The sequence below is a fragment of the Mangifera indica genome, chromosome 19 (genome assembly GCF_011075055.1).
Source record: "Mangifera indica cultivar Alphonso chromosome 19, CATAS_Mindica_2.1, whole genome shotgun sequence".
Taxonomy (NCBI): Eukaryota; Viridiplantae; Streptophyta; class Magnoliopsida; order Sapindales; family Anacardiaceae; genus Mangifera; species Mangifera indica.
Window position 1 is genome coordinate 7,797,712 of NC_058155.1, and position 21,942 is coordinate 7,819,653.

Genomic DNA, 21,942 nt, shown 5'->3' on the forward strand with positions numbered 1-21,942 from the left:
GAATCAGTCCAGACGAAGACATCTCCAAACGAACGATTCATTTGAAGACAATTCAGTGAGACACCTAGAGAGATAGCTTGAAAGGATAGACATCACCAGGAGAGTACTAGAAAATTGTCACTAAAATTTAAACCCTATGGGGGAAATGTAACTTTTCAAAATTTAAGTTTGAAAAAAATTTGTTTTTAGGATTTAACGGATGAAATTATCACTAGTTAAATGATAATTTCATCCCCTAAAACTAATGAATTTTGTTAATTTTTATAACTCATAAGTGAATATTTAAATTTTTAAAATTTAACGGATGAAAGTTTGAGATTGGACTAAACTTTAGGTGAGAGTAAGTCTTCTGGCCAAAAAATAATGCATTCTTTACGACAAATATATCAATTATATATACAATTTTTAGATATACAATAAAATACATATTTAATATATCGAATGATTAGATATTTTAAATTAAAAATAAATTTAATATATAATTATATATTAAAAAAATATACCCACCTTATATTAAATTTACAATAAATCAACACATGACGGAAAGGGAACGGGTCCCGTAATAAGACTTTGGAGGAGATCCTGATAAGCGGGTCAACTTTGGGCGCCTACACAAATAAATCATCGCGATTTTTTTCCGCATCACATGCTTTTTTTAATCATTCTGATGAACAAATAATAAGCACGCTCAGTCTCACTCATTGGCGTCAACTAAGGTTGCGGAAAATTGAAATTATTGGGCGCGCTGTCGTTTTAAGAAAATCATGCTCACTGCCGACTCTTGCGTTGTATGTGAAGGGAATGTTGACAAAATGGGCATGTGTTGTTGTCTGTTGACTACATTCACTCGGTGTAATTCTTGTGGTTTTGTCGTGGAAGATGACCTGAGGGGACAGTGGTTAACCCACCTGGCCATGCGGCGACTCGTTGAAGAGTGGAAGCTTGAGTGGAAAAGAGAGTGGAGGAGACTCGGTTTCATGTCAATGAGTCCTGACTCGGGACTCACATTGAGATTAAAAAAGCTGAGCTAGAATGTGTTTCAGGTTTTCAAGTTGAAGGTCAGAAGAATTCAATGAAGTTGGAATGGAAGTGACAGACCTGATGACTTGTGACACACAAGCGCCATTATTATCTCCATTCTTGACATATTTTGAAGCTTACTACATAACCATGATTATAAGATAATATATTTTTTCATATGTTAACTGGAGCAATTGGTTGCCTGAAAGTCTTAGGAAATTATAAAAAAATAAAATAAAATATACTAATGAAATAACAAAATAAGGGATAAATAAATAAATAAATAAATATATATATATTTTTTGCAAGAATTCATATTAATATACATATATTTTTTAATTTTTTTTGCAAGAATTCATAAATTATGTTGAGATAATATGAAAAGTGTGCACTCATGACCAAATTAGCTCTATTTTTTTTCCATCTTAAATGATTGTGATACACATTATCAGCATCATTTGATTCATTACAATCAAGAATCCAATTATCATCAAAAGATAAGAGCAATTTGATGTTATGGGCTTACCGATCGTGGCCACTTTGCTTTGATTCTTTATTGAGATAGACCAACAATTTGGAGATAGATAAAGATAAATTAAAAGTAATATTCTATGTACAGATAAATTATACAAATTTATATATACCAACTAAAGTAATAATTTTTTATTGGATGATTTTGAAATTAAAAAAATAATAATAATCATATTATTCAATCACAAACTTTTATCTTAATTTATAAAGATAAGTTTGTACGTTTGTTCGTACGTATAATTTTATTTATAAATTATATAGATATTATTCAATTTTCAATACATTTATATATATTGAGACTTATCAAGTGGAAAAGCTTGTACGGATACTTGTACATACTTTAATTACTATCAATTTCAATAACATAATAATTAAGAAAACCCTGTAAAGTAAAGTTTATAAGGGACGCTAAAAATTTGGTTTGATTTGGCAAGTATGAGCACACCACACTCCTCTTACAATTGAGTTTCGGGCAAGCCAAGTTTGACCGTAGAGGTAGAGCTTGAAGTAGTGGGAATAACTGAATGAAGATGGAATTGGATTGGGAAGATATTTTTGGAGTTTCCCTTCTAAGTAGGATCCAGCAATTGCAGGTTTTACCTTCCAAAAAGTTGAAGATGTAAAGATCAAAGAGCCTTTGCACCTAAATTTGATTGACTATTGAGTGGACACTACTATATGTCTCTAAAGTAACATCCAGTTTGTGAAGCTTATCAGCCATCTAATTAGGTAAATGCATTATCACAAATATGCATCTCATAAGTAAAATTTATGTGGGATTCAGACTCTATTATGCAGAATGCAAATATGCATAAATTCAAAATATGTACAATGCTACCCAAAAAGTGACCCGAAAACGACGTCACAAATGGCAAAGATGTGCAAAAACAAACTCAATGTTTATGGTATTCTGTTTCCTGTGATTACGATTTCCCAGGCACATGCATATATGAATAGCTTACAATTCAATCAATGTGCATAAAACAATGAGTTAAAGGCAGCAAAGGAGCAACTCCATGCATGTGAATTGCTATACAGAAATGTTCCCATGATACTGCGGAGGGTGGGAGGGGGTTTTACTGTCTCTATTCACTTCTCCAGTGGTTTTCAGCTCAGCTGTTTGATGGATCTGCATAAAAAATGTGTTAGGCAGCAAAGAAGCAACACCATGCATGTGAACTGCTATCTCTGTTCACTTCTCTGATGGTTTTCAGGTCTGCTGTTTGACGGTCTGAAGCAGCATGTGACATATCTGCCAAGAATATTTTTTGCAGGCAGGGGTCCCCTATCATCAATGAACATTTGAAAAACAAATAAACTTTTTATGATGTAGAAGAAATATTTCGAAGATATTTACAGTACAAAGCACTTTTGATATGCCAACAGAGAGACACAACGAGATTTTTCAAAATTTTAACGTGATAGAGTCAAGAATAATCCAAGGAAATACCTCAACCTTGGAAAAAAAAATAAATGGCCAATAAATCAATAATATAAATGGTAATTAGAGTGCTTGAGAATACTACCAGACATGGGAATCAAAGCTGTTGTTGCGATTGTCCCCCAACACATAAACATGATCTTTTGGCACACACTGGAGGTGAAAAGAAAGGTGAAATTAGTATGAAACAACTGTGGATAATAGCCCAACAGAAACTAAGAAAAGTAAAGAGGGGGGCACACCAAACATATGGTGTATCATCCAAGGCCCATGATATACCCGCAGATACTAATGTCTGGGATCATGAAACCTTCAGATGTCAAAAACATGGAGTCAACTTGGCTTCTTCATGAGTCATGCTCATGTTTATCTACCTCAACTAGTGAGAAGGTGCAAATATATCATGGAGCATTATTGGCTACTTGTGGTTATTTGCCATTTAGTTACTACTCCATATTATTGTTCAAGAGCAGGTAGCAAAATGTTGCAGATTAGTGAAGTAAAATGGAAAGACATAAAAGTAATTGATGAGAGCCACACTATTAAGTTTGACGTGTATCTTGGCTGCTCTGCTATGAAATCTTCATTCTGCACAATCCCATTGACAAAGAGCAAACCATTACGAACCTGCAATGTGTTAGATGAAAGCACTTTATTATAGGACTAAACGGGAATTATTGCTTATATTTGTATATTAAATTGACAAGATATTAATATATTTGGATAGAATTTTGTTAGAACCCACATATATGTTTCCCGCAAGAAGAACAATCAAAGTAAGGGAAATATATGCAAGACACATGGTAGCAAGAGAATGGAGCAGTTGGCAAATTCACAGGCACATGGACCACTAGATTTGGAAAGGGGACATGGCGTTCCAAGGGAGAGCTTGGCTGTTATGGGAGATAAAAGCAGTAAAGAGAGAAGGGAAAAAGCAGCCAAAAATTCAAAAAAGCGTGGAGAGGGACCGGAGGAGAGTGCTAGCCTCTCAAATGTCCGACAACCATAGAATTTATGTTAGGAAGGTTGATGTAATCAGTTGTCACTGGAATCTTACTGGTTTTTAGAGAAATTGTAATCTGAATTTATTGTAAGCAGACTCCATATGAAATACAAGTCATATTTTCAGTATCCTTTGTTATATATTGTTTGATTGTTGTGTGTGTTGGATTGATAATTATATTGCTGGGGAGAGATGGGTAGTTGATGAAGAGTGCAGGTTTTACACAGGCAAAGAACTGTAGGAGTGAATTCCAGCAGAGAAATAACCAGGTACCTAACAAATTTCAATTGATGTCCCGGAGGATGAATTTACACATTGCAGCAACTCATCTAAGCAAAAGATAGGAAGGACTCAAAAGAACCGTCCGATGACCCCATAAAAAAATGACAGGAAAACAATTGCTTTCTTCATTTTCAAAATCAGGTACCAAACAAGGAAATAACATAGTTTAAACAACAATAATGATAGAAAAATGGTGCAACTAAGTTCTTTTTATCTCATAAATTCCAGAGTTCAGGTCCAAGTAAATTCATTAACCCATAAAGGGTGAAAGAAATACCTGAACCAAGTCTCCTGCTTTTGCAACAACTCTTTTAATAAAAACATCTTCCTCCCCTAATCCAGGGTGCTGTAAATGAGCCTACAACACAGTAGAACTTCAATAAAAAACTAACCATAAAGCATGTTAATTTGAGAAAATTCTTCCTTGCATCTGCAAACCTGAATTGGAGCTTGAAATGTTATGACATCATTTACAGCTGGATTTCTGAAGTAATAGGAGGCCTGAAGAAGTTATAAACACTATGTTACTCAAAATTTGAAGAAACCAACAGGAACAGAAATAATGAAAGTGTTCCTACACAAAATTGTCACTGAGAAATTGTTTGCACAAAACAGTCATAATTGCTCATTTTTCTCATCATATCTTCTAATGCTAAAACAAGCTCAATCAGAAATCTCTTCACTCAATTTATATAAAGATCATAGCAAACAGGTATAGTGATTTATTACAATTTAGTGGGTCTCAAATTAAATGTTAATCATCCTGTATCCTTATTCTAAATGACTGATATACATCAGCAGTATAAAGACAGATTTGCATTTCTGTTCTTATGATAGAACAGAAGTTGCTGTAGATGATATTTGACTTTGGATACTAAAACGCATATGCAATACAATCACACTGTGTCTGTTATAACTGAAAGTTGTAATTTATAGAGTGAATTCATTAAAGCAATAATCTAGCTTCCTCTTTGAGCCTTTTTTCTTGGCCACATACAAATAACAACTCCTAGGCTTATTATTCTGTTGTATGATTAACTTTCTACCAGGACTGAAAAGGAGCATTCCTATTGTATCTCTGCAGTCCATATCTGATAGGTTTCAACCAACAATTTTCAGTCAATCACGGAAAAACACACAAACAGAAGACGGTTGTGAGAAGTCTGGTTTATTTATCAACTCAGCAGGAGAATCCCAACATTTACACTCAACTGCTATAACCAGATGGATACAGAGAACAAAACTGAAATGGAAAGATGGATAGTTCTGACAATTCAAGGAGCTAGAGACCTCCCTAGCACCAAGCTAAGCAAGCAAAATTCATACTCTAACTGACCAGCCCTCTTTCCAATTAAATCCCCACTCTCATATCTCTCTCTTTCTATCAATCTGCTGCTGCCATGCTGTTTGCTCACCTTTTTCATGCATTTTCCAAATCCGTTACAGCCCTCGTCATATTTTCCTTGACACGTGTTACTCTATTTCTCCTAGCATACACCTTGAGAGGTCTAACAAAATCCATAACTAATTGTCCCCTCTTCTCTCCCACTACTTGCAAGAGTTGACAATATGGTCCCTGACCTATACCATGTTTCAGTATAGCAAATCTAGTCTAATATCACAGCTAGCAAAATAACAGAATTTTGGTAAATCAGCAAAGGACATTCTCACCTTACATTCGATTTCAACTTTAACAGAAACATGATTCAGATAAGGCACCTGGATATCTATCAATTGTTATACTGATATTCAAACTTTTGCAAGAATGATGGTCAAAACCAAATCTAAGAGTCAAGATCCTAATTCCTTGCATCACTTACTTGTGAGATAGCTGATGCTACTGGTTATTTTACAGAAACTTTCAGTTTTAGTGCAGACAGATAATTAGTTTTCAGATAAAAGTGACAGAGACACAAATAAGATAGCAACCAGTTAGCCATAATCACGAATAAGGACCTAAAGATATCCACGAGTATCTTTATTTACTGAAGAATAAATTGCTAAGTAACATAAAGGAAAACAAGAACCCCAAAATAGATGCAGCTAGATAATTGACATTCAAATAATCAAAATACTCCTCAATCCTCAGTCTTGAATAACACAAGAATATAGAATGCACTCTCTTCATGGACCTTTGTTCCTCAGAGGTTAGGGATTAACTGTCAAAATCTTTACCCGAAAATCCTACAGAATAAAATGAAAAAGTGGAGATTGTAACTTCTTTCAATATCTCATTAAGCGAAAAAAACCAGTCTCTGCCAGTGACTAAATGATGGAAGAATATGATATATTTAAAGTTCGAAGGATGATGCAAACCTTCTTTGCTCAAGTAGTCCAAATTTGGTTTCACATAAGAACTGCACTGACTGCTAATTTGAAGTAATTCCTATCTCTAACGATAATCAAACTACAGACCCCTTTAGTAGGAATCTTCACATATTTTGAGTTTTGATGAATTGAGATCCCCTTGTCCCACTCACTCTTTCATGGTTTGACCTCCACTTTATCTATCTAAACGATTATTACTACAAAATTGAAGGGAAATTCAAAGAATAACAATATAAAAGTTCTTTTGACACAGGACGGTAAAAACTTAAACTTAAAGAGTTTGGGAGGCAAATCTTCACATTTCTGGATTACAGACATTTCAGATATTGCTGGCTAGGTATTTGGAAATATGAGAACTTTCAGATAAAAGGTTTCGATTCGTCGTGAAAATTACTATGAGAAGAGAAAAATTCATAAAATTTCAGGATAGATTATTTTCTCCTGAAGAGACACTGCTAAAAAATGAATGACTAAAAATTTTGGAAAAGCTCTTCACATATTCGAATTATCAGACAGCTAGCACTTGTCCTTCCAGACAAGTGGATAGAACTCCCCCTGAAAAAGGTGAAGCTCAATGGAGATAAATTACAATATGTAATTGAGTCCTCTGCTTTCAACAAAATTAAAAAGAAAAAAAAAGGCAGCACTGCTTAGAATGTGGAAACATTGCCTGAAAATTCTTCATGTCTAGATCAATCAAGCTGAAATTGGTGGGGAACGGGCTAGAATTTCCAATAAAGCATATCTACTCTTTAGTATAACATCTTAAGAAGAATATTGTCGAGAAAATCAGATTTGTAACATTAGATAAGGCTTTTGAAAGTATAGCTAAGTTTGAGTTCAGTATAGTCTAGATTACGAGACTCATCATTATTGTCTGTTAAGGCCAACAAATAAGAAGCCAGATTATAAAAGAAAATACTATTCCACAACTTTGTACATTGGATTTAATACAAGAAATCCAACTCAAAACCTGTCCCTCTGGATTTTATATTGTTAATAAAATGATTAAGAAAGGGACTGCCTACACAGTCTATTATAGAAAAGAGACTAATAGGAACATATTGCTGTAAAGTATCTCTTGCAATGTATATCCATATATGAATTAAGGTTAAAAATGAGACATGCCTGATAAATACACTACACAAAGGAAGAGAATTGTTAGAGAAAGCAGCATCATTATATGTGACAAATTTTATCACTGCTAGCCTAGAAAGTGAATTCAATCAAAATTTGCGACATTTAAATTCCAAATAAAGAAAATTGGTTGAATGATCAAAATGACAAATTCACTAAACTTAAGGAACCGGTTAAGCATCTTTGATCACTCATTTAGAACTCCAAAGCGACAGAGAATTACAAAGCAAACATGAACTCTACTAATAAAGCAATGATCAGTCTAATTCAATCACAATTTCACACCCACCAATTACACTCAGAATTCACTTAAAGAAAGACAAGTAAATAAGGTAAAAGAAAGTGAAAATAGTTTACCTTTTCAATCAAGATGCGATCACCAACACGAAGAGTTGGGAACATAGAAGAGGAAGGTATGAAGCGAATCTCAGAAAAGGTTGACCACAAAAGAAAACCAATAAGTATCTTAAAGAAGCCATCAAGACCGGGCCAGCGAAGAAGAAAGACCCAGCTTTGACAAGGCATCCATCTGAGTGAAAGGGAGGTCAACAGGGACTGATACAATGCTGTTGGTCTCAAGAAACTCATCGCATGCAAACGACAAAAAGAAGAACTAAGTACGCGTAGAAGCTCAAGAGTTGGCTCTGAAACAAAGTGTTGAGACAAGAGAAGGGGAGGAGAAGATGGAAATGAATATGCTTTTGACGGGGTCTTTGCCTTGGGGATTAAGTTTCCATAGAGAGAGAGAGAGAGAGAGTGACATTTTACTGTTGAAGTTTAGTAAGCAAAGAAAAATTCCCGTCATAAATAATAATTGCATCAAAGTATCCTTCTTAGATTTTGAGAGTAAATAGTAAAAACATTAAAAGTTAACGGTGAATAATACTTCAGTTTAATTTAAAATTATTTAATTATATAAAAATATATTATTATATATTTAAATTATATATAAAAATGATATATATAAACATAAAACTAATAATTATACTTTTTTATTTTATTGTTTAATAACTAAATTCCTTCGAATACATATTTTATTCAGTTTTAGATTATGTCTCATCGAATGAGAATCGAGATGATTCTAATAACAATTCTTTTGATATATCATGTTAGTGAAAAGTAAATGTGTTTAGATATTGAAAACTTTCTTTGATGGCTTAAAATGTTTTGGTTGTGTGCTTCAACTTTCATGTATGATCATGTGCACAATAAACAATATAATAATATTATATGTATATATTTGTTATATATAATTTAAGTATACAGATAATATATAATAATATAATTAAATATTAATTTATTTTTAATTTGAAATTATCTAATTATATAATAATATATTATCTATTTATTTAAATTGTATTTTTAAAAATATATACTAATATAGTTTTATTCTAAAGAGCAATCAACAATTACACTTTCTATCGTATTGTCCGGTAACTAAGTTTATCCTAATATGTGTTCCAATCAGTTTTAAATTATGTTTGGTTGGATGAGGATTAAGAGGATTCTAATGGTAATTCTTTTGATATATTGTGTTAGTGGAAAGTAAGATTAGATTCGAATTGAGTTAAACTCGTGAAAGTCAAACTTAAATTCAATTTGAATTCGGTTCGATTTATTTTTTGTTATTAAAATTACATCATTTTAATATATATTGATCAAAACGATATCGTTTTGTACCAAAATTTTTAATTAAAAAATTTAATGAGTAACTCGAATTCGAACTCAAACTCGTAGAGAATTGACTCCTTCCAAACTCATTTAAATCGAGTTTAAACAGGCTCAATTATTGTCTAATCTTAGTGGAAAGTAAATGTTTTTAGATATCGAAAACTTTCTTTGATGGCTTAAAATGTTTTGCCCATGTGCTTCAACTGTCGCATTTGATTATGCTTTTGAAGTTGTCCAGCCACTTGATTATGGAGGCTCCCTCCCACTTGTCGGCAAGAAGAGTTGTGAGCTTCAAATAGCCCAGTAGAAGAACAAGAAGTTGTTGATCCTCATCCAAATATCTGTTAAATCGTCGTGATCCCACGATATTGTTTATCATTCAAATAATTCAAACTTTTTCTCGAGTTAAAAGTTTAGATTCAAATCCAAGAATGTAATTAAATATTAAAAATTAGGTATGTATAGAATTATTATTTTAACATATTAAGCAATTATATGTAGACATAATAGTATTCTAAAATAGTGGAAAGTTCTTCGAGCAATTACTAAATACGTATCACCCACAAAGGTGATATTTGGTTGAGATATTTAAATATCACTTTAGTGATTTATCTTATTATAATATTATTTTTATTATTAATCGTGATATGACAGATAATATAATGAATCATTTGATTATTAATAATTATGTATTATTAAATAATTTATCTTTTATTATTAATATTATTTTACTTGATTTATAGATAATATAAAATATTCTTAATAACTTTTTATTACTAATAGTGATATAATAAATGGTAATTTTTTATTATTGTATTAATATTATTTTGTTTGATTTATAGATAATAAAATATTAATAATCAAATTTTGTTGTCATTCTATTTTTATTTATTAATATCTAAAATTTTAATTAATATAAAAAATAATATGAAATATAGTTTATAATAGTTACACCCATGAACATTTAAATAAAATCATATTTTAGCATTTTTTTTATTAAATTCAATTATACAAAACACAATAATTATTTATATTTATTAATTTTTATTAAATATAAGAATAATTTTCATCAAAAAATTAGTATTTCGGAGGTGGATTTTCTATTATAATAATAATACATTTTAAATAAATTTAGTATTGGGGAGGTGGCTTTTTTAGCTTATAAAAGAAAGAAAAACCGTAAATTGACAAAAACTTTACCACGTGGGAGTACTTTCATGTTGACATCCTCCATCTTCATTAGTATCAATACAAAGAACAGAGTCACTTTCCTCTTCTTCCGGTTCGACTCACTCTTCAAATGATGCCTTACAGCTATGGTCAATGTCAAGCATGACATGAGCAATTTGTAGCAAGCATACGATGAGATGAAAAAAGAATGATAATCCATTTGAAAGATTTTGCATTTGAAAGACGATATAAAACAGCTGTGTGGAGTAAAAGTGATAAACAAGAATATATGTATCATACAAGAACCACAAAGCTGTTAGCCTGCTACATCAACATTGAAAGGAGAATGATAATCCATTCCATGGAACCAGAAGTAGCAGGAAAGTCACCAGAAGAAGTCTATCCAACGGGGTATTGGAACAGTCTGCAAATATCTAGTTGCCGTGGAAGAACTCTGGAGGAATTGATGGAGGACACAACTTCTTCGCAACATATTTGTACTGAAATATAAACATCACCAGTTAGTTTCTATTCTATGAGTTCTGAGTAGGATTGATCCTGAGAAGAGAATCCTTTCTTACCTTGTGCTGACTGTATTTTTCCCTTATTGCTGGCAGACTTGAACTATTGCTATTACAGCATAGGCGATGGAGCTCTTTAACACAGTCCATCAAGTCCAATGGCTGGTAAAGTGTGTAATGCTGCAACGTGGAACTCTGCGCCAAAAACAACGATCAAACTTTGGTAAATAACACTGACCAGCAATGATATATGAGTTACCAGAAGAAGATTAAAAGGGTGGCTAATGTTTGTGAAATATACCCAGGGTCTCTTTGACGGGAAAAGTATGTACTTTGCCAAGAAAATTGCTGAAGCGGCTATGAGCGACGGAGCAAAACAGAGCATACTGTACTCTGGAAGGGACAATTCTGCAATGTAGTTTGCTAAGCATTCCAATTGCATCGACGGTGCCTGGTCAAAGAAATAAAACATTAGGGAAATTGGTGATCCTAAACAAGAAGCAAAAGAAATTTGCTCCTTGACATAAAAGAAATATGTGAGAAAAAACTATAGAGGAAAGAGTCTCTCAAGGGACAGATTTATGTGATCCTAATGATAATCTGTATGTTTAGTATCTACACACTATTTTAAGTGCAAAGAAATCTGATTAAAAAAGTAAACTGTGAATTACCCTCAATTTTATTTGATTCAAACAAAAATATTACTTAATTTTACACTAATATGGTGACAACCATCTTGACTATCTGCCATTTGAACATTGCATTAGAATATAAACGTAAAACAAGCATAGTGAGAACTGAGAGTCCCGACAAATACCTCATTTATCCCTTGAGCAGCACGAACAAATCGCCTACAAATCATTTCGACGATCACAAGTCAGAAAGCAGAGCATACAAAATGATTGGGAAAATTATAAGATCATTGAATATAAGCTTTTTACCGTAAGAAACATTTGGCTGTGGCAGCTGTCATTTCAAACTTCAAGTAATTCAAAACTGCAGATTCCATTTCAAGAACCTGAACCAATTGTGATATTAAATTATTTTGCAGGCCAGGTAAATTAGCAACAATTTAAGTAAAATTATCAGTAATGCAGAGGTTAAAATTAGAATTGGTACCTCTTCCTTGAAATACGTGTTATCAGTTATATAACAGAATTCCTCCACCTGTGGTGCACAAATTTCTTCATATTTTCTGGCAATTTAGTCATATTTCTTGTTAAGACAATAACCATGTAAAATTGGGATGTCATTGATCGGAAGAATAAAAAAGGCAAGGGGAAGATTCTTTCTTACGCTGCAATCATCATGCAGGCAACACCAAGCAACTGGAGACGTTGCCTATTCATTGCGTTCCCTGAAAGATACCGATCTATATAGTTTACAGTCAAATACAATGTATCAGGTACAAGCCTGTACTCTTCAGCCACCTGCAGTTGGAATTAGCATCACAACTTAGCACTGTCTCACACAAGAAACGGGCAGTATTACAAATAAAAAGCAAATGTAAAGGGAAGAATTCATAAATTACCTCCACAAGCCAATCAATCAGTATTGCGCGCATACTGCAATTTATATCTTTCTGAATTCTTTCCATGAAGTCAGTTGCAGGCCTTTTTTTGGCCTAAACATCCCCATAAAGGAAGATAATAAGAAATAATTATAGAAGCAATAAATTATAAATTCTGGAATCAAATTCATTTCCAGGTTAGGTCCTATGCATAAATAAATAGCAGTTGATTTATGTCATGGAAAACAACTACAGAATCTGTCCCCATATAATCTCAACCTTAAATGTACCCTCTTTCCATTCACAGCATTAGGAGTATGGAATTAGATGTTTACATAGCCTGTCAAGAGCATTATAATAATTAACTATCATAAATTTCTTATTAATTAAACCCGAAAATTTAAGCAAACAATTCTAACTGAACACAATAAAACCCTTCGAGGCGAGGTAAAAAAATTTTAAAGTGAAAGTTATTGCAGAACAGAAAGGCGAAACTTACCTCAGATGCACGCAAGTGCTTGTAGATATCGCAAGCAAAAGTTGCACAAAGCTGTGGATCTTTGATGTTATCATCAAGATTAACAATTTTATCATCCATTTCCATCTCCACAAGTATGTCTCTACTGCAACCATTCCCTACAAGCAAATTCATTGATGATAAGTTCAACTGACAACATAAACATAGAAAAAAGAACTATACTTTTAAATGACTAAATTACCTTTTGTTTCTGGATGGTCTGAAATATAGAGATTTCTAAATGAATTTCTGTCAATAGAATCAAGTGCCCGAGCATCATTGTTATCTATATATTCGACATCAGGGCTCTTGAAAGAATCACAAGCAGACATTGTCTCATCCATGGAAACTGAATTTGCATCTGATCTAGTAGGAGAAACGTCCATGCTATGAGAAGCAGGAACTGCAGCAATACTAGGTACAATTTTATCACTTCTGGGTAAAGATGTGACTTCAGAAGGAAGAACATTGCTTGATTTTACAATACTTCTCTCAGGTTCGTCATTTCTTGGTAAAGATGTAACCTTAGAAAGAACAGCTGTGCTTGATTTTGAACTTAATGATGCAGGTAAAAGGTTCCCAGATAAGCCTGTGTTGGCATTGCTGGCAGGATTTGCCTTCTTTGCTTTGGCAACTTTACTTGAGCATGGTACCTTCAAGCATGAAATTCCGTAAATCAAACCGAAATTAGCATTTGCATTTACCATAATGCTAAAATTTTGAAAGTTAAATGGGACTACTGTGAGATTAAAAACTTATAAATGAGTTGTGTTGAAATTTCACCAATGTTCTGATGATTTTTCACTCTGTTAAATTAAAATTAGGGCAAGTTTTCCCCATAATCAAGTGAAATTCTTCTCTCAAATCTTACTTATCTTTTCATCATCTAGAAATCCTAATACAAACAGCTAGTAAAAGACGACTTACATATTTAGCCGTTTATTTATTCATTCTCTTTTTTTTTTTATTTCCATTTTGTCAGCAACCAGACTGGTGATTCTTTTTAACAGAACAATAATCCAGAAACAAAAATTTGAAAACCCACAAATCAAGAGAAAAGTTTCTTTCCAAAACATAATTCTATCAATTATTCCTCATTTTCTCAGAAGCCGAAAAAATAGTTGAAAACTAAAAAATACCCACCAAAGAAGACGAGGAGATTGAGCTTTTTGAACCACTTTGAGTGGCATTCCTTTGATTGGTAATGTTACCGAGCGGCGCTCGCTTCTTCGCTAAATGCGGTGGGACCGCCGTGAACTTCTTCAAATTCTCCGATGACGACGCATGTCGCTTCGCTAAAGACGACGTCGTGGACGACGAAAAGGATGAACGCCGGTTCTGCGTCGACATTTCGAAATGAATTAATCTTTCTTGTTCTTCTTGTTCTTGTAAGAACAAGAAAGTAAATTCAAAAAAGAGAATGTGGGAGAAAGACAGAAGCTTTTCAGGAGTCTTTAACAGAGAATTCGGAGAGTTTTTTGAAAGATTTTGAATAGCTGTTTATGGAAAAGTGATATTTAATTTTAAAAAAAAACATTATATTTAAAAAATTGTACTTTTGAGGCGGGGAAGGAGGTGATTTGAACTGTTGATAACATCGTGACCGTTGATTCAGTTCGACAAACGTTAGGGAGCGTGGCGTGGGTGCCACACTAGTTGTAGGGACTGTTTGAGTTTGTTGCGTTTCTCAAAGTCTAATGAAAAGGTACCACGGGAGGACGATGTGACACGTGGTGCACTTGGGAGTTGGTTTGTTATCACTAAAAGGTAACGGGCTGTCAGGTGATGTTTCATCGTTTTGAATTTGAAATTCAAACGGTCACTGCCACTGGATCCGTCTTTACTCTTGAGCAGAGAAAAAGTGAAAAACAAGCTTGTGAAATAAAATAAGAATAGAAATGAAATATTATAACAATTTATTTTAATTATATAAATAGGAATATATTTATATATATTATTATATAATTAAATATTTATTTATTTTTAATTTAAAATTATATAATTATATAATAATATTATAAAATATATATTTATTTATATAATTAAAATGAATATGTATTGATTTGTTTTTAAAAATAATACAAACAAATTAAACCATAGTAGGCAAGGCAAGTCAAAGTGATGAGCCAGCCCACAATGCCTAATTTAAATTCAATCTCGGATTCTATTTCTAATTTCTATGCAAGCGAATCTCCTTAATTTCAAATAGGCTAAAAAAACTTATTGCCACCCAAAATTTAGTGTTGACTTAAATTTATATTTGTTCATTTTTAAATACATAAATATCAATTTATTTGTTAAATTTTATTATTATTGTCAAGAATAAAATTATCATTTAGTTAAAAATATTTTTAAAAACAATAAAACTATATGTATCTATTTTTGGTACATAATTTGTATACACAGATGAGGTGTTATCATGTGATTGAATATTTTTTTATCATATGATGACATATTTTAAAATCATTTAATTACATGATGACACATCATTGTGTACATGAATTGTGTACCAAAAATGGATACACATAGCATTGCTCTTTTAAAAAACTAAAATTTTATCATATTTATCTCCTTGATCTAAAAATCTTATAATTTTTTTTTACCAAAATTTTGAAAAATGATCATTTCTCCGTGGGATCTTTTTCTCTTTCTCTCTAATGACTATTCGTTGTTTTAGGCCGTTGGCTCTCTCCCTCTCGATCACTCTCCCTTCCCTTTTCGATCATTTTCATCTTAGATGAACACTTTATCTGAGACAAAGATGATCAAAGAAGAAAGATAAGTTATCTAAAAGGGAGCAAGATGGTAGGAGGGAGAGAGCTAATGGACAGAGACAATGAATAATCATTAAAGAGAAAGAGAATTGGAAACTGAGAGAGAAAAAAGGATGAAACTGAAATTTTCTATAAATATAGGGGTCAATTGTATATAAAATAATATAAAAGTTTGCAACCCTAGACTTGGGAGGCAAAAGTCAATTTTAAATTTAAAAAATATGAAATTAAGGGACATAAATAAAAATTTTAAAATTTAAATGTCACAATAAAATATGAGTTTAAATAAAATTTTAAAATAATAATTTAACAGTTACCAATAAAAAAAGTATTTAGATTTTTGAAAATCAGTGAATATTAATTTGATTTACACTAAACCTGAGGAGAAAATAAGTCTTTCGGTCTTTCTGGCATAATTGACCCATACTAGAATAAGAAAATGCATGAGTATTACGATCATATTATATATCTTGAGAAATTTTTAAATTCAGCATGTGATAATTTCATAATTTGCTTTAAATACATATACGAAAGCAGATCTTCAAAAACTTGATACTTAGCTGGAAATCTTCTGTGCAAAGGGGGGCATTAATTCATAGCTATAGATTCAGAAATTACCTAATAAGAATCAGCAACCTAAGCTAAGCTACAGAGAGTTATAGCTCATGCATAAATTGGAACGTAAGCCAACAACTACCAATTGGTATTATTGACAGCCACTCACTCATATCTTGAAATATCTCGGCGGGCATTGAATTTGGGCAGCTTGTTTTGGCCACATATTTGTAGGCATTTGGTTGAGGGGGGATTAAAGATTTGGTAATTTATGTTTTATTATATATTTTTTTAATTTTGGTTTATAAATAATAAAAAATTATGATAATATTTTATCGGGGATAATATAATTTTATTATAGTTATATCTTTATTTATTAATTTTTTTAAGAAAAAATAATCTTATTTTCAATTAATATAATAAATAATATAAAAAATATTTTTTAATAAGAATATTTTAGTAAAATAATATACTAGCATTTTTTTCTCTAAACACAATAATTATTTATAATACTTATTTTTATTAAATTTTATTAAGCAGAGTAATAATTTATACTCAGTAATTCTCAAGATAATCTTCTAATTTCGATAATAAAACATTCCACAAATCAAACGTCTCATTTGAGTACACACATAATTACATACTTTTATATATGATTATGTGATTAAATATTACTTTATCGTTAATGTAAAATCATCAAATCACATATATATATATATATATATATATATATATATATATATATATATATATATATATTTATTTATTTATTTGTATACTCAAAATGAGTACGTATAGTTTTATTGATGTCAATACATTCATAAATCAACATGAATTTTAGTAATTTATATTATATATTTTGAAATATTTTGCAGACTGCGCAAAAATGTTTGGTGATTAACAAGGAATTACATATATATGGAAGGGGAACAGAAGGAAGTTCAAAAAAGTTTGTGTTTATGCCTTCAATTTAGTGATAATTCCACATCATAAAGGTTTTCTCTGGCCATCCTGTCCCCAAAAGAGAGATTCAACTCACCTAATGTTAACTGTACTTCTCCCTGATTGCGGACAAATTCGGGTGACTACCCTTACAAAAGGGGCGATGCAGTGCCTTGACACAGACAAATCAGGGGGTGGTTATAGTGTGTAATGACCCAGGGTAGAGTTCTGCATCACAGGAAATGCAAAATTTTACTATGTTTTACTTGAAAATTATGGGGAAGACTGAGAAGATAATGCATACCCAAGGTTTCTTGGAACGAAAAAGAATAAAATTGGCTAAGAAAGTAGCAGATGCAGCTGCTAGAGTGGGGGCATATTTAAGCATGATATACAGCAGAAGGGATAATTCCACCATGTAGTTGGCCAAGCACTCCAGCTGCAGTGATAAGACCTGCAAAAGGCAAGCCAATACTAAAACCATTGAAAAACATTGTCCCAATGTCAGCCATTAGGGGGAAAGAGCAATATTATGCTTATCCATTTTAAATACATAAATAAGTATATGTTTATATGTGTTATTATTTGATTGAGTGTTACTTTATTTTTAATTAAAAATCACTCAATCACATGATGACACATATAAGTGTGTATTTATTTTTATACTAAAAATGGATACGTATAATTTTATTGATTGGAGAAACAAAATGTAAAGGTGGCAACATATGGAAGTCGATAAAAACAGCATGACAGCATTAACAATTGGAAGGTTTACTACTGGCCACAGCTGATTCAAGTAATTATTCGAAGTGTGCTATAATGCGTCTAGCGAAAATGAAATGAATATAAGTGGAGGAAGATGTTACAGACCTGGAGTTGTGCACCACCACTACCCAGAAATGTGTAATCCAGCAGGAGCCGGGTTGCTCTCCAAATGAAGACTCCAGGTTCAACAATCTAACACAAGCAAGAACTATTGATGTAACAGTATATTGTAAAGAAACAGCAACCAAATGCAAACTCTTGTATTGATCAAATTACTGAATGAAAATTACAGATTCTTGTTCATAGTTTTCAATCTGTCAATTACATTTCAGTTCCACAAGCAAAACAAAAGTTTTCCCAAAATGAACAAAAACAAGCTTAACAATTTCCCAGACTCCTCAACTCTTCGAGAGGCTGAATTCTCCCTGCATTTCCTGCTCTTCCTTAATTGCTTGGCTGCCCCTGTCTCCCTCTTTCCAGGTTTATAAACTTCTGTCCCCTTTACTTGTACTTGGTCAGCCACTCATGTGGTGCCACCTCATCTTCTGGAGACATGGTGGTCCCCAGGATCTGCTGCATGCTCTTAGCCTCTGGTTCCTTCAGAATTTGACTTGTTGCAGTTTCCTTGTTTGCTTGGTTCTTTTGGATTGCTGCCAAGTGCTATCCTCCCCTTCCAACATATACCCTTTTTATAACAGAAGACAAGCTAATGCAATTTTAAAACAATCTATTTCAGTAAAAGGTATCTCATTACCTCCTTGAGGAGCATGAACAAACCGCCTGAAGATTTTTTATTAATTGCAGGTCAGTATCAATGAAGTATAAAAGAAAAGCACTTAATATTTCACTAGGAACAGAAAAAAATGAACTTTACCTCAGAAAACAGTTAGCTGTGAGGACTGTCATTTCAAACTTCAAGAAATTCAGTACTACAGATTCCATTCGGAGAACCTGCAGCAAAGGATATCGCATAATACTTCTGAAATGAGAAAGGAATAAAGCTATTTAAATAAGAATCTAGAAGTTGGAAAATAGAATCCTAACCTCCTCTTTGGTTTATGCGTTATCAGTAACATAACAAAATTCCTCCACCTGGGGTGCACTAATCTCCCCTTGTTTTCGGCTAATAGTATTACCTTCAGTTGTTATCAATAATCTTGTCACAATATATATTTACGCACATGCACATGCATATAATGACTTCTAAGTTAGATGAAACAAGCAAATGTGCTTAAAACTTACGCTGCAATCATCAAGCAGGAAACACAAAGCAGTTGTAATTGCTTCCTATTTACTGCATTGCCAGAAAGATAACGATCTACGTACTTGACTGTCAAAAACAGAGTCCCAGTTACAAGTTTTTAATCTTCAGCAACCTGCTGTTTAGGATAAAAAGATCTCGTTAGTGAAAGAGAAACTTTATAATGCAAGGGAAAACAGCACGTATCAACATAATAAGCAGTTGTCATAATATACGCAACCCTGAAACAGAGAAGCGGATCAAGGGCGAGTTTCTTGGGCAACATGACTGCCCTGCCAATATCATCGCCCACAAGGGCCACAACAAGTTACCTCAACTAGCCAATCAGTCAGTATTGCACGCATGGTGGCATTTATGCCCTTCTGAACTCTTTCCAAGAAATCCATCACAGGCCTTTTCTTTGCCTGAAAATTTGAAGATTTAATAACTTGGATGCAGAAAATGGCGACCATTCCATAACTGTCAGACCATATTTCACAGACTTCACCATTGGAAAGATCTATTATTTGAGAATGCTTATCATATTGCTGTAAGTACATCATTGAAAAAAACCAGTATTACCAATTATGTTTGTGCCAAAACTTTAATAACAATCTTAACCTCAGAAAATCAAAATAAATGGAAATATAATAATATAGCCTTCTTAGTCTTGAAACCCTTCTCACAAACATTATAAAAAATGTATCTTCCAATCTTGAACAGAATTAGAAGATAAATAAAAAATACATATATAGGTCCAGTGGCAATTTACGTAACTTTAGCATTAGTAAATCGCAAAAGCCTAAAACAACTGACAAATAAGAGAAAACAACTAAACATTTTTGGTTAAGTTCATAAGGCAAGTGCAATTTAAATATCTTAAGGATGCCAGAACTCAGATGTATGCAAGTGCTTATAAATGTCAGAAGCAATGGTCGCACAAAATTGGGGATCCTTGACAGTGCAATCAATATCAACAAGATCATCAACCGATTTAATCTCTCCTCGTATATCTCTCTTACAAGACTTCCCTACAATCCATACAGCAAAACATCATTAGAACGGCAAAGTAAAATTTCTATCGATCTGCAATTGCAATTTTTGAGAAATAACTGCGACGTCAAATTCCATATTGGCAACATCCATAGCATAGGAATTGTCCACATAAAGAAGCCTAATAGAAAAAGAAATTAGATCAATAGCAATCAAATTCTTAGAAAGAAAAAAACCTTCTCTCTCTGCATGATCTGAAATATTGAGGGAGCAATTTGTCCTCATCCCGATAGATTTAGTTGTTGAATCACTTTCGTTATCTATATATTCAAATTCTGGACTCCTCTATGAATCGCAAGTAGACACGGTCTCATCCAAAGAAACAGAATTACCAACTGATTTGCTTGGAGAAACATCTGTGATTCTGGGTGCTAGAACTGCACTATCAGAAGCAGGAATGATAATGAAACTACTATTTGGAGTCGAGAAGGTTTTAAAGGTAGGTCGATCACTTGTGGGAGAAAATACATCATTTGAAGATACACTTAAGGTTGCCGGCAAAGTATTTGCAGAGAGCCCTTTATCATAAGCATGAGCACAAGATTCCTTTTTCTTGGCAATTTTAGCCGAATATGTCACCTTTGAGTTGAAGCATAAAATTTTATTAACTGTTGTTAAAAATAAATCAATGCAGAAGTGAAACTAAGAATGGGCTAAAATATAGCTAATGAACACCCAGAATAATTACTATCACAAAGATTTAGGGGCATTAGGGCGCCATGTTGAAACCTAATCCTCTGAAAACAAGGTAGATATCATCTCAAAGCACACATTCAAGCTTTTTAATAATAAATCTACAATGTCTTCAGGACAACATGACAGTTATAAATGTAAAAATAATTTATAACATGTTACAAAGAAATGCATGAGGATTAACATAAACAAAACAATACACACCCAAAAAAAAACCTAGTAAAAGATGCGTTGCAAAATTAATATGATACATGTTAATTCAAAATGAACGTCCACAAACCAGAAGAGAAAAGAAAGAAAATTAATATGATACAACGGCCTTTGAAGGAAAGCTCTTCAAGACCCGTGATCCGACTTCAGACCCTTTTTTCTGGCTAGTTATATCACTGAAAGCCGGTCACTTCTTGGCCAGTTACGGCTTTGATATAGCAATTTTATTGATGCAGTTACTAACCATTCCTATTATCGATTCTGAGGACATTTTAACCTTATATGTATATTTATGTGAATTATTAATAAAAGAAGTAGTATTTCCGTTCATATGCATAAGTTGTTTCCTTTGTTTGTGATGATATAAAGTATGTATGTGAATGTCCGGATGACTCACTTAATATATAAATTGAGTCATCGAATTGTTCCCTACAAACGTGACATAACTTGGGTAATTATATCACATAATAAATATATCAAATACCTCTATTAAATGTCATAAGATAATATTAGTGTTGGTAACGATAATGACATGTCATTACGATATTGTATGAATTAACAATTAAAGAACCGTTTTTT

The 21,942-nt window shown here is 32.6% G+C and overlaps 3 protein-coding genes across 3 annotated transcripts; all 3 read right to left on the bottom strand.

The window, feature by feature from the left end:
• Positions 1-2,431: 2,431 nt before the first annotated feature.
• Positions 2,432-8,504, bottom strand: LOC123202809 (chloroplast processing peptidase-like). The gene is made up of 7 exons (XM_044618952.1): positions 8,100-8,504; positions 7,276-7,350; positions 4,716-4,778; positions 4,555-4,635; positions 3,533-3,619; positions 3,078-3,145; positions 2,432-2,836 (listed from the first exon to the last, which is right to left on the bottom strand). The coding sequence occupies exons 1-7, from the start codon at positions 8,328-8,330 to the stop codon at positions 2,734-2,736; spliced, it is 708 nt and encodes a 235-aa protein (XP_044474887.1). The 5' UTR covers positions 8,331-8,504; the 3' UTR covers positions 2,432-2,733.
• Positions 8,505-10,781: 2,277 nt separating this feature from the next.
• On the bottom strand, positions 10,782-14,624 carry LOC123203055 (cyclin-A1-1-like). Its single transcript, XM_044619218.1, has 11 exons — positions 14,275-14,624; positions 13,334-13,784; positions 13,114-13,250; positions 12,636-12,728; positions 12,401-12,534; positions 12,224-12,299; positions 12,046-12,122; positions 11,922-11,955; positions 11,406-11,555; positions 11,165-11,299; positions 10,782-11,083 (listed from the first exon to the last, which is right to left on the bottom strand). Exons 1-11 carry the CDS (start codon positions 14,479-14,481, stop codon positions 11,018-11,020), a joined length of 1,560 nt encoding a protein of 519 aa, XP_044475153.1. The 5' UTR covers positions 14,482-14,624; the 3' UTR covers positions 10,782-11,017.
• A 2,881-nt stretch (positions 14,625-17,505) lies between these two features.
• Positions 17,506-21,634, bottom strand: LOC123202882 (cyclin-A1-1-like). Its single transcript, XM_044619034.1, has 11 exons — positions 21,608-21,634; positions 20,765-21,039; positions 20,521-20,581; positions 20,349-20,438; positions 19,740-19,955; positions 19,042-19,118; positions 18,922-18,947; positions 18,705-18,817; positions 18,273-18,359; positions 17,707-17,856; positions 17,506-17,574 (listed from the first exon to the last, which is right to left on the bottom strand). Exons 1-11 carry the CDS (start codon positions 21,632-21,634, stop codon positions 17,506-17,508), a joined length of 1,191 nt encoding a protein of 396 aa, XP_044474969.1.
• Positions 21,635-21,942: the final 308 nt, after the last annotated feature.